Consider the following 14,092-nt stretch of genomic DNA (forward strand, 5'->3'; position numbering starts at 1 on the left):
AGCTTATTTTTTGCGGATTTTTCATCGTTGTTTCTACTTTTTAAATGGGCTTCCGCTACTATCAAAGCTGTATAACTGCACATAGAGGTCTTCTCAATTAAAAAAATGAATTCCTAATTTTTTCTTACTTTTACGATATATATGGCTGTGTAAATGTCCAAATAGCCAATTCAAGCAGTCAGACTTCATTTTTATTGTTCTTGGTACTTTAAGCTATTCAATTGCTTCCGCACCTTCATATCATTGACTTTCCTTTTTTTCTTACTTAATTTTTGCCTGAGCACGAAGAAATTAACCAGACTGAGGAAAACTAATAGCTTTTTATTATATTTAAGTTAATTATATGCGAAACATAAATAAATATAATCAATATAATGGACTTAAGGTGGCGATTATCACCGAGGGGATATTACTTGTTGGTTCGTTTGGCTTTCGTAATCGTCACAATGAAAAACTGAGCAGTTGTTTTTTTCGGCTGAATAAATTACGCTTTCCACAGTCTCTTGGAGGGCCTCTGCTTCATTTTCTTCAAGACTGAAAGGATATTAAGATTCTTTAAGCTATTACCTAGCTGTTGACAATAAATGGAATAAAACATGTGAATAAAGTCAACATAATAAGACATTATCTTCTCAAAATACCTCGCGGTCGTGACAGGGAGAATATAGGGTTTCAAATTCCATTTGAAAGGGTCTCAGAGAGGGGGGGTGTGGTTTCTAGACACGCGTAATGTATTTCAGCAACCAGTTTATTAATGAAGTATAATAAAAAAGTTTGTATAATTTCCACGTTTCGGGATGGAAGAATCTATATCCCGAAGCCCCCTACTGATGCCACTTGTATATTTGATACACCTATGGCTCCAACAAGAAACTTTTGGGTGAGGGCACAACTGGTAATATAAGAAGGGGTCTACTTCCTTATATCAAATGGTTTTGCTTTATTTTGAGTTTATTCTAGGCAGAATATTACCCCTACCACCTGACTAGAACCATTAGAACTGGGTATAAATTGTAGGAGCCAGACAATAAGGACTGTTAATTGACAAAAAAAAACTAATTTCTTCACTGTCAAATTCCTACAAATCCGTTTCGTATTTAATGGTTAAGTATATAGAAGATATAGTGTTAAAATTACTGAATCTGTTAGCTTTTGTCCAAATAATTACTGATTTATGATAGAAGACTTACAGTATGGGTTGTCACGAGCTCCCTGCACTTTTCTAAAAAAAAAAAAAAAAAGAAGAATCAGGAAAACAGAAACAAATTGGAAAAATGTGAAATTTTGGTTCTTCAGACAGGACCCATAACCTTTTTTATATTGTTACCTTATATTCTTAACTTTATGATGTAATTTTCACTAAATTCCTCCCTTTTTGGGGGTGTTTCTCCCTATCATGCCAATATTCCCAGGCTTATAACTTTTTAAAGTTTAATAAATTAAATATTTTATTGTCTTTATGCATTGATGTATTTAGAATCATCATGATGAGTAAATTCTTTTAAAATAAATACTTTACTTTTGGTTTCGATCCAATGCTATGTTTGGGGTTTCAAACTATGTCCTGAAAATTTCATAAATTTGTTTAGAGAGAGCATTTTACCATTAAAACTAATTGGGATAATAATCATCATTCCTTAATCAGCTATAAATGACAATTTTCCTCATTACCAATTTAGTTAAACGCTTTTTTAAATATATATATATATATATATATATATATATATATATATATATATATATATATATATATATATATATATATATATATATATATATACATATATATATATATATATATATATATATATATATATATATATATATATATATATATATATATATATATATATATATATATATATATATATATATATATATATATATATATATATATCTGCATAAAATTCTCTCTGTGATGATTCAGCACCCAGCTCTTGGTGACAGAAAAAGGGAAGAAAAAAAGTGATACATGACTGCGTCCGGTACAAAGAACTGATTTTTCTTGTTGAGCAAAATGGGGGCTGTGGTACTTCTGAATGGGATTTTCAGCTATGATGATTCCAATTGGGTATTTATTCATTTTGATCTGACAGCATTTCAGGAGTTTTCGCCTGTTTTTTGAAATTCGCAAATTTTCACATTTTTTCGCTTATTCACGACACGCATTTTTTTCGCAATGAAGTTTTAACATTAGGTTACTTGGGATAATAATTTTTTAACGAGTTTTTAAACTTTTGGCTACTATGGGCCAGAATTCGTTCTTTACTAGGCTATACAAAGGGAGCAATCATGATTCTTTGAATAAGACAGGAAAGTATAGGAAAGACAAGAAAACGAAAGGAAAGTATCCGTACAAAGTAGTAGAATACGAATGAAGTCAGTTTTGTTGTGACAATTAAAAGTCCAACATATGCCATTTTTTTTAACTTTTTAGTAGAGCCAAAAACAGAAAGAATTTTGTCGGTTGGGGTTGCTGTGAGGGATGCGGCTAACGGGGATGAAGGGTACTTATTTTAAACTAACTTACTTATGCTCTTTTCAGTGGTATAAATTAAATTCAAGTATTCTAAGTGAATTCAAAATTATTCTATTTAATGGCGTATATCTTATTTTTCCTTGACAAGAAAGGAGACGCCTGCCAAGTCCCCATACCATAGTTCCATAAGATAACTCTCTGGTGTCATTACGGATTGCTACAAGACCTGATAAAAAAGAGGCAAACAATACTTGAGGTGTATGCATCTTTTTATCTTCGTAACAGTACAAGATAGGGCAATTCTGACTGCACCACTCGATTTCTCTGCTTTTACCCGGGATACATACATAATTTACTTTCGGCATGCGTCGAACTTTGAATTATCAAACTTGAAATGGCATGCGTCGAACTTTGAATTATCACAACCGAGTTACTAGCCGAACGTTTGAAAATCCTTGTAGTAATTTGCGATATTGGTATCTGAATATTAGCCAAGATATTGGTTATTCTGCACCCTATTATTGCTCGTTGCTTGGTAGGTTTGTTAACTAGGCAAATATCATAAATACGGTGTGTGTAAGCCCTTGGTAAGTTTCGAAGAAAACAAATAGGTTAAGAGTATTAATAATAAAATTGAAAAAAAAAACAAAGTTGATGGGTGGAAGTCAAAATAACTTATGCTATTTAATGCTAATATTATTATTAATAATATTAAGTTTGTTGTAAGCCAAGCAAGAGCATGAAACACTATTTAATAATGCACATCACAAAACAAATAATAAATGTAATAAACTTCTCCATCCCTCGCAAAACGATGAAAAGATTCAAGTTATTAACTTCTTTTGAAATAAAATATTGCTTTTCTTTACTGATATCAAAATTCCAGGACGCAGTAGGATCAATTAATTACTTAAAACAGTTGTATGAACTGGTAGAGATTTAATAATGTTATTAATGAGAAAAGCAAAACTAGGTAAAATTCTCGTAGGTATCAGGCAAGTAGGTAGAAAAAAAAAACAAAAAAAAACAAAAACAAAAAAAAAAACAGAAAAGCAAGAAGACATTTGACGCTTCAAGAAAGTCATTGTTGAAATCTTCAAAAGGATAGTATCTTCATAAACGAAATATGGGTTCTACGAAAATCATGAGGCCTGGAGAAGAAGGCGGTTGGTATACTGCGCAAAAGACTAAATCTATTTTCCAGAGAATATTCTCAGTCACAAGTACTTCAAAAAAACGTTTCTTCGTGAGAAGATTTACAAGGTATTGAAAAGAGATATCTGCATATACTAAAACTGTTATACCACCTTGGCGGCTTGCCCAGCGATTTTTTAAAGTAAACCGATACCCAGAATATATATAGGGAGTTAGGGTAAATTTGCAGTACATGATATAAATAAGATAGAACAACAAGGATTATTGAATTGCCCATTAATGTCTATTTTCAAATATAATAATCGTACTCTTTGTTATAACAGGGCTAGTAAAAGTATAAAAGATATGACCTTAACAAAGAATATCAAAAGTTCAGCACAGCTTTCTTCTTTTATTCAAATTGTTTCTTCAATGAGAACAAGGTTGCAGAGTTGCCTGATTTGAAAGACTTTTCATTGAGATCTGATGAAAAACTAAAGCAAATTCAAATCTTTCCCAAAGCATTGGCAGTGCTGGACAGTAAGAGAAGTAGTAAGGCTACTAAACTGAGTCTACTGCTCTTTAGGGGCCTCCCCCAGGCCACCAAGTGTGTCCCCAAGTGGCGATAGGGGAACACACTACAGGTATATAGGGTACCTCCATAGAAGGCACGGATCAAGGTGGGAACTTGTCCCTGGGGGTCCATAGTTGACCTACTATAAATACAGGTAGAGGTCAAAGAAAGCCCCTAAAATGTACACTCAACAGGGCCCACCGACGTGTCTATATGTCCTATGAGTTACAAACCTTCTCCCAGTAACGGGTTAAATTGCATAGTGACGCAGAACACCATCGTGGGAGAATCCTCCATAGGAGGACAACTCCGGAAGGGCGTAAGATCCAGATCTATGGACAACGGCCTTTGAAAAGGACTGCCTCGACCCTTTTAGGATGCCTACAAGTCTGGGGATCTTGTGGTTAACCCTATTCCCACTTGAGGAGTGGCGCCTCTCGAAGAAATTATAGCCTAGTAAACGACACAGCATTCGCCAGGGATTCTGATCAATGGATAATTCTTCTGGGCTTGGTTTGTTTTGACGGGCGTGTTCGGGCTGAAAAACCTTTTCTTTGTTAATTTATCTACTCTGGGCCGCCTCCTCGTAGTAGCATAATATTTGTTAGCATGAATATATCTGTGCATATAGTCTGTGCAGGATTTCGACTCTTGTCGATAGAAGAGCATCACCAAGTGCTGAAAACTCCGTTGTGACCAAGATGGGCCCAGGATTGCATTCATACTGGAGGTCCCAGGGATTTCTTGCTGTCCGTTTCGAAGTAGACTTAAGCATTTCGGTGTAGACTTGAGAAGATAAGTTGATCGCCGTCATACACTGGTATCCGGGATCATTGCTTTTCCTGAGACCAAAATAATTTCATTGATTTAAAGAACATGAAAATTCGTACTTGGAATCTCGGAAAATTGGAATTATCGTATTGAAATTATGAATGACGAATTCAGATGATTCGAACTGGACTTTGGAAGTTTCAGAAACTCATATACCAGGGTTAGGAAGCTTGAAATTAGGTAATATGGTATTTTTGTACTCAGGCAAGAAGGATGGGGTACATAGACAGGGAGTAGGGCTCATGATGAATAAGAAAGCTGATAAGTCTTGTTCAGGCTGGGAAGGTATTAATAATAGAATACTGACTAAAAAGTGACTAAAAAGTTCAGGGTATCAGTTACAGCTGTATATGCCCCTGTTGATGACTGACGGAGATACTAGCAACTCTGACGAACACTACTTACAGTTAAAGGAGCAAATAGAAAGGGTCCCAGGTAGAAATAGGAGATTTCAACGCCATTTGTCTGAAATGATAAATTCTCTTAATTTGTATTCCATTTTTCTGCTTTAAGTTTACTCTGAGTGTTCAAAGTTATTAAGCTACAAAACAAAGAATAAATGTAGATGCTAATTGCAACATTTGTGTGTCAATAGGACTGGTAAAAATGAAAAGATATAAAAGGGCTTCGGTGAACTTCTGAAAGAAAATGGAAATTTGAAAGACAATACTCACAATACAGAAACTAAAGCAGCTCGACTTCTAAAGGCTTGAAAACGTTTTCTTGATGGATCTTCTGCTAGTCTTTGGCACATAACAGTTTTACCACAAGGGCCTTCGACGGCTTTAACAAAGTTATCTCTATGAACAGCTTTAATAAATTCTTGTTCTGATACATCAAGCTTAGCCAGGTACTCGTCAAAAACTGTCAATTGACTGAGAAGCTGAAATTAACAAAGCAAACTGGATTATTCTTTGAAAATCAGGAACTTAACCTTATAATTTAGCTCCATTCTGGTAAGACTTTCTTAATCCCACTTACATGAAGTGCTAAACTGTTTCATTTATAGCAAATAATCAGAGTTTAATAGAAATACAAAAAATGCAAGAACAATAAAAAGCTCTGATCTGATATCTAAGTTCTATATTTTTTAAAATTAAAAATCTAAATAATAAAAACTCACAAAAACTACAGACCAGAAATGAAATACAGCACACAATATTATAAATTGAACTTAAAGAACTATTAGTGCTGACATCTGATATTGCAGCCACAATAGGTCTGAATAGTAACAAAGGCAGAATACTTTTAAACTCCCAACTCAAGGTCAAAAGGTCCCACACGTAAAGTGTGTTTTTTTATATATATGTATATAAGAACAAAAAAGGATATTTTTCTAATCCTCTCTTTTCGGCACAGGCCCCAGGCTCCCATTCCAAACGATACACTGAAATAAAAAAAAAACGTCTTGATTTAGAATAGTGTTAATTTTGTATTTTGACCAAGAACAGCTATTGTGATTCAGTATGTCATTTTAGAATATTTAGGATTTTCAAAAATAAACATCAAATCATTAGACATATGTAAAAGCGGGGGGGGGAGTGTAGAAATCGGAAGGGTTAAGGGCATAAGAATGACTTATTTGGCAAGGAAAAATGAGAAAGGACTTTGTGTAATCAAATCATAGAGATTAAAAAAAATTTTATGACTCAGATTTCAAATACGTATAGTATGAACACCAATACAAAAAAAGAGAAAAAATTAAAGTGCTTTTATTTTAACGTATGTATTGCAAGATTAGCCTCAGATTTATGATCAGAATCCTAAGATACAAAATGACTATAGTCATAGCTCTGGGGGGCTGGGAATGATGGAAGTAACTTGGCAGAAAGGCTCCATCCTTAGCCCTCCAATGATACATATTGAACACATTTTCTTGAATCATTTTCAACAAGAGTGACATTTTCGCCCTTTTTGAAACTCCAGTTGTGTCACTTTTAGCATTTGTTTATTTTTTTGTCTTGTTTTCTTTTGCTATCAATTTTCTCTTACTCTGAGAAGTGGTGCGTGTTTAACCCTTGCGATTCTTATAGAAAGTTTTGGTATCAGGCGATATCAATGCCTCTTATATGATATAGTATCAGTTTCTGTGTTATTCTTAGCTGGAGCCAAAAAGGATCGTTTGTAATCGCATGCCTACAGAGTCAACAGAGTATGAGGTGAAGGAAATTCTGAGGTATATATCAAAGAGAGCTATCACAAGTTGTTCCGCTGAGAGTTTTTTGTCTTTTAGTCCTATCTCTGCCTTCGAGTGAAAAGCTGTGCTCTAGCAAAGAAGCAGGTAGACAGCAGTTCGAGATTAAAGTTAGAATGAAATCAAAAAGTAATTAAGATGTGCAATGGATCCCTATTTCCATTGCCAAAATATCCTCCTTGAATTGTAAGTAGAAAAAATTAGGGATCCTGAAAGCAGAGGATCTTCTAATTGATCCGACCTTGATGCCATCTATACTGTCTAAAACAACGCTGGCTATACATGACGAATGACTAAACAAGAAAAACATAATAACAATAAATAAATAATAAAATTAAACAGACAAGAAAAACGAGGGTAATATAAGCTGATGGATAGAAAAAAATGAAAATGATAAAAGCAGATACGTTGGCAAGAACCTCCGCCAAGGCGTCTTCAATGCTCATTTATTTATTTATTTTCTTGTTTTGTCAGACGCCCTCTACTTTTACTACCCGTCGCTATTTGGGATTTTGGTTAAGTTTATTGTATTATATTTTGTGTTCTGGACTATGGCAGAGGAATGGTACACAACTAGACTCCTAGAATTGACATCCTAAACACGAACAGTTCTCTCATTGCTACAGAAGTTAGATCTTATTTTTGGCTTCTAAGCTAGTAGTGATATTAGAAAGTTGGTTTGAGACAGGAGAACCTGCTTTGAAATCCAGACAGGTAAACTGTCTATCATTGTTATGGCAGCCATCAGAAAAAATAAAATGAAATTTTCACTATCCACCAGAAAAAGCCAAGTCTTAACTTGGTAGAAAAGCGATCGAAGTTTTAATTCGATGTAAAAACGAGCCAAGTCCAGGCCGCACACATAGGCATTCCGCAGTGACAGTATTTTAATAGAAATATAGGTAGATAGCAACCTTAAAAAAATGGAATCGTGAAATAATTTTTCACCAGCAAAATATGAGGCGCAAAGTGGGCTTTAGGTACCTCCAATACGACTCCCTATCTCCAACTATTTTTTACTAGAAAGATAGACATGTTCACCTTCTGTAAAGTGAAATCACGCAAAGATTGTCAATGTGTATGATTTCGGAAGTGAAATGGGCCACAAGTCGCTCTTACATCCCCCTTGCTCCTCAAATTACTAACTTTCTTGCAGGTGGTTATGCATATGGTAGCTTGTTTGAACTGGGATTATTAATAAATTTTCAACCTGTATGAATTGAGAACCCAGGTGGGTCCGTCCAGCACCACTGGCGACAATGAGCCTTTCAGCAAAAGAGAAGTAGGTGGGTTTTCGTTCACCAATTAGCTTGCAACTTATTGGGAAAACACGTCGGGCCAACTGAACATGACAATAATGCTTTTCAAAGTTGTTTGTTCCTTTGCGCTGAACTGCTTAGGTTAGCTGGAATCTTAAATGGCATGCAATTCCAATCCCCACATACCTTTCGCACGGTAGCATCCGGATTTGTTTGATTCATGGCTGCATCCAAAATAATTTCTGGGAAAAATTTTGACTGCTGGCCCTCATGATACACGACATAGAAACGCTTAGAAGATTCAAAAATCAAGGATTCTATGAACTATGAAACTTTGAAGCCTCATAGCATCTAGGTCGTAAGAGTTAACTGTCTCCTTGGCTGCAGACAATTACCTAACAAATTCCAAGCGAATCTTGGCAATTTCTTATCAAGCTTCTACGGAAGGGACCAATCTTATGTGAGGGACCAGGCAAATAAATAAAAATAAATGTTTGAGCTCAGGCTTCTGTCTACGTCACTAAAGCCTACAGGCTTTTGCTTAAGCTACTTAACTGCCTTTCAACTCTGCCCAAAACTTTCCCTTGGTTGCCTGTTTATGTCCTTACAATTGAGTCACCATATAATCATACCTAAGAAATGGATGCATAACTTCGGCACGTTACCCATCTGATCCCCCTTCCATCATTAGCTTTCTATTGAATTAATTAAAAAATATTATCCACAAAATGAGTTTTTCAAAGAAAAGTAAAGAACTCCATTAAACCAAAAATGAGGAAAAATCAAATCAAATAATGTACCAAGCGTGAAACTTCTACAACTCAGCATCGATAAATAAACGAAACACAAAATTAACAGAAATTACAATAAATAACCGAGTCAAACTGAATACGAGCAGAAATTAACACGAGTAGGGCTCAAAACCCCTATACCTTCCCAAGGGCAGTATATAATTTGGACTTTACTGAAAAAAATACAAATGAATGTGCATTGTCAGTTTAATATACATATACCGATATTTATTAATTAAAATGTTAATAATATTTGATTTATTAAAGTTAAAAAAGTGAAATATTTAATTTTTGCAGTAAAGGGCAAATTACATTCCGGCCTTGGGAAGGCATATGGGTTTTGAGCCCTACTCATGATAATTTCTGCTCGTTTTGAGTTTCACTCGGTTATTTATTACATTTTCTGTTCGTTTCGGGTTTCATTTATTTATCGATACTGACTGTTGGTAGTTTTTAGCTTGGTAGATTCAAATCAAGCTTTAAACGAGCAAAAATCACTGCAAACAAGAGCTCGGGTTTCGCCTCCTCTCACTGTAACAGTCTAAAATCTAATGCGTAATTGGTGCTTAACTGTAAACTATATCTGTCTTGAACAGTCCTGGAAAGTACAAATAAAATCAAACTGAATATTTGACATAAAATGATATCAATTGTTGAAAGATAATCAGTTCAAGATTTTATTTCGCTGTATTTTTTTTTTTTTTTTTTTACATTTTCAATGCTGTAACAACTGGGAAAGAAAATACTTGAAATATAATTCATTTCAGTAAAGTGCCAATGACGGAGTAGGCTTTAGACTTTTACAGCTAAGGAAGGGGGCAGTATTCAAACTCTTGTCTGTTGTAAAACTATGTTTGTCGTGAACAGTCTTGGATAGAACTAGTAAAATAAACTGAATATTTGATATATAATGATATTAATTTCTTAAGCCTCATCACTTCAAAATTTAATTCCACTTTAATTTTTATGTTTATTTGCAATGTTATAATAAGTAAAAAACAAATATTTGTAATATAAATCATTTCCAGTAAAGCGACAAAGACACATTAGGTTTTAAACTTTTGAACACAGGAGTTTTGAAAATGGACAGACACTTTTGCTAGATTCTTTTGCTTTTTAATTATTTTTCAGATTTTTGAAATACTCGGGGCCATGTTAATTTGCGGAAGACAGTCTAGTTGAACAAAATTTATAAATCATGTCTATTTTGGCCAGTTTTGAACCATCCTTAAGCAAAACATAAATACACAAATAAATAGAAAAATAAGATGGGCATTTTTGCAAATAACCAACAATTTTACTGTATTTTGTTAGATGACATCAGCTGTTTTAATTTAAGATATTGACTCAGTGTCCTTTCTTACCAGTGTCTTATACTCTTTTGAATGCATATGTGAATAAGTAGTTTTTTAGTTATATGCTAATATCTATTGAATACAAAATACTCTTTCATTCTCATGGATAATCGATTCCTCTTAACCCTGTTCTTACTACTCATGCAGTGGTAGATAGCTTTAACTCTCTTTTTGCCAATAATATATTACCTGAAGCATAACCAGGATGAAATCTTGGAAGACTCCAGCTCATGGTGTAGGCAAGGTAAAATACAAAAAAAAAGATTACGTACATGAATTTTCCAATGCAATTTTCATTATTCTCAGATTCTGATTTTATTTTATTTTTTGGGTATCTGAACGTGTTAATTAGAATAACAATATATCTTTTATAAGGCCCAGTTAGGCACCACTGATGGTAGAGTTCAAGACGTTTGCTCAAGACGTTTGGTTTTTTCAAGACGTTTGAAAGGGTTTTTCAAGACGTTTGCTCAATACAGGCTTTACACGCTAATAGTCTTCGGTAAATAGTATGATAATAGATAAACACTTTAGATAAATAAACTCTTATGACATATTCTCGTTTCCAAGCTAGTCTTCCTTTTCTTTTCATGTTAAGAATGCATATGTGTAACATTAGCGGCATAGCCAGAAACACAAAACTAAGGGAGGTGTGACTAAGTATAGTCACAGTAATAATCACAAGAGGCTAAGTAAGTAATTAAGCCCACTAGACTTCTCGACTAGCCAATTCTACTTTCCTGTCTGTTATTTGGTTTTAATAATTAAATAATAATTAAATAATTGAAACGAAATTTGCATATTAATTTTTTTTTTTTGGATAAATGGCCTTCTCAAAGTTTTAATCGGAAGGTTTTGAGACAAAAGAATGGGGGGGGGGCTAGTTACCCTTCAAAAACAGTAAACAGTATAAAATAGTATAAAACAGAAAACTCACTTCTTGATCTTCGTCTATTGCACGTTTTGTCAAATTTCTAGCTACATTTTTAGATTTTTCTTTCAGTTTTCGAGATGCTCTTCCTGCAGCAGATCCACTTATAAGTAAACCAGCACCAACTGTTCCTAGGAAGGCAGCTGCTCCTCCAGCAAGTGCAGCAGTTTTAGGATCACTGGATGCTTTTGAAATTCGGCTTTGGAACTATAATACATACAAGAGGGGGACTTTGAGCACATAGCTATGCAAAAGGTATAACAAATTAAAAACTACCAACACTATTCGTGCAGTCAGGTAATTTTAAGACTTCTTTCTCAAGTGCTGGCTAAAGCTCCATTCACACTTGTGCACCGTTCAACTGCTCTAGCCGCAATAATTTTAGGCTAATCCGGACCGTTTATATAATAGAAAGCAAAATTATGATTGATTTACATAGGCCAGCAAATTGGTCTTACATTTTCTTCCTAAGACGGTTTTAAAGCAGGGTCTAAAACAGACAGAAAAAATGAGAAATGGTTGGATAGTTCGACTTCATCAGTAATTGTAATAAACTCTTTACCCAGTAATACTTTGAGTTAAACAGTATTGCTTAACCATAACCAGCTATTGAAGGAGGTCTTAAAAATACATTTTTTAGGGTAGTTACTTAGGATAGGTACTCTTTCTCCTAACTTTACTTTTTAAAACAGTAAAAACTTTAGCGTAAAGAGCGGGGCGTTGAGGAGGAAAATCCCCTTACTTATAAGGAGTAATTTCTGTTCGTTTTAAGTTTTAATCTCGCTCCTTACTTTCAGTTAAAAAAGAAACTTGTTTTTTTTTATTTAATTTCTGAACGTTTTTGAATTAATGCGTGTTTTGATTTTGGCTCTCCGCACATAAATAATTAAAACGATATTTGCATATTAATTTTTTTTGGATAAATGGCTTTCTCATAGTTTTAATCGGAAGATTTTGAGAAAAAAGAATGGGGGGAATAGGCCTAGTTATCCTCCAATTTGTTCATTACTTAAAACGGCAACTATAACTTTTAATTTTCTTACGAACGTTTTCATTAGTAAAAATATACATAACTTACGAAATAACTTACGTAACAAACTTCTATATTCGTATGTTTTTATTACGTATATGAGGAGATTCACCCCCTCGTCAATACCTCAGTCTTTATACTAAAGCTTAAATTTTGTCCCAATTCCTTAAGAATGACCCCTGAATCACAAAGGCCGTAGAATAAATAGTTGAAATTACTAAAAATACTTAAGCGTGAAGAGCGAGGTATTACGAGAGGGTGAACCCCTCATATGCGTAATAATTTCTGTTCGTTTTAAGTTTTAATGCTGCTCATTACTTTCAGTTGAAAAAAATTTTCATATTTATTTTTTCATTGTTTTTTTAAAATAATGCTAGAAAATCCTGCCTTCCCTTCATTGAAATTCTCCTCCCCCATGGCAAATTCCTCAATGGAAAGATACTCCGACGTAACCCCCCCCTCCGTCAACTTCTCCCTGAGCGTGGGAGGGGGCCTAGCTGCCCCCCAATTTTTTGTCACTTAGAAAGGGCACTAGAACTTTTAATTCCCGTTAGAAAGAGCCCTCTTGCAACATTCTAGGACCACAGGGTCGATACAATCACCCCTTGAAAAAAAAACAACAACAACAAACAAATAAACGCGCATCCGTGATCTGTCTTCTGGCAAAAAATACCAATATCCACATTTTCGTCGATAGGAGCTTGAAACTTCTACAGTGGGGTTCTCTAATACGCCGAATATGATGGTATGATTTTCGTTAAGATTATATGACTTTTAGGCACTATATATATGACGCTATTTTCTCAAATAAGCCAAATTTTCTCAGGCTCGTAACTTTTGATGGGTAAGACTAAACTTGATGAAACTTATATATTTAAAATCAGCATTAAAATACAATTCTTCTGCTGCAACTATTGGTATCAAAATTCCACTTTTTAGAGTTTCGGTTACGATTGAGCCTGGTCACTCCTTACTACAGTTCGTTACCACGAACCGTTTGATTCCAACAGTCTCACAAAAACAGGTTTTACAGACAGCCTCTGTTTCCCCAGCATTGTTCTTGAAAAAAAAAATTTCATTATCCGTCAAAACTAGACATAGGCCCATTTTGGTGAACACTTTTTCACGAATTTGGACTTAGCCGCTTTCATTGTAATTTCTATTACTCTAAACAATGGAATTTTGATACTAATAGTTACATTAAAAGAATCACATTTTAATGCTGATTTTAAATATTTAAGTTTCATCAAGATTAGTCTTACCCATCAAAAGTTACAAGCCTGAGAAAATTTGTATCATTTTAGAAAATAAGAGGAAACACCTCCTTAAAGTCATACAATTTTAACGAAAATCACACCATCAGATTCAGCGTATCAGGGAACCCCATTATAGAAGTTTCAAGCTCCTATCTACTTAAATGTGGAACTTCACATTTTTTGCCAAAAGACAGACCACGGATGCGTGTTCATTTGTTTTTTTTTTGTTGCTTTTTTTCCAGGGGTGATCGTATCGAC

At 34.3% G+C, this 14,092-nt stretch overlaps 1 protein-coding gene and 1 long non-coding RNA gene across 4 annotated transcripts in view; one reads left to right on the plus strand and one right to left on the minus strand.

Moving 5' to 3' along the window:
- Window positions 1–305: 305 nt before the first annotated feature.
- Window positions 306–14,092, minus strand: part of LOC136029114 (uncharacterized) — a 55,716-nt gene continuing 41,929 nt past the window's right edge. For 2 of the 3 annotated variants that reach the window (XM_065707187.1, XM_065707188.1), the window contains exons 7-9: window positions 11,555–11,755; window positions 5,693–5,901; window positions 306–534 (exon numbers count right to left, since the gene is read on the minus strand). In XM_065707187.1, coding sequence (XP_065563259.1) covers window positions 396–534; window positions 5,693–5,901; window positions 11,555–11,755 — 549 coding nt within the window. In that variant the 3' untranslated portion in view covers window positions 306–395. Of the gene's footprint in view, window positions 535–696; window positions 1,223–5,692; window positions 5,902–11,554; window positions 11,756–14,092 lie in introns of those variants that run through there. The other variant, XM_065707190.1, reaches the window with a different exon arrangement.
- The window catches only part of LOC136029116 (uncharacterized), a 76,552-nt gene continuing 74,124 nt past the window's right edge, over window positions 11,665–14,092 (plus strand). The window contains exon 1 of the long non-coding RNA XR_010617976.1: window positions 11,665–11,803. This is a non-coding gene — a long non-coding RNA (uncharacterized LOC136029116). The remainder of the gene's footprint in view (window positions 11,804–14,092) is intronic.

The sequence above is a fragment of the Artemia franciscana genome, chromosome 7, assembly GCF_032884065.1.
Source record: "Artemia franciscana chromosome 7, ASM3288406v1, whole genome shotgun sequence".
NCBI classification, from domain to species: domain Eukaryota; kingdom Metazoa; phylum Arthropoda; class Branchiopoda; order Anostraca; family Artemiidae; genus Artemia; species Artemia franciscana.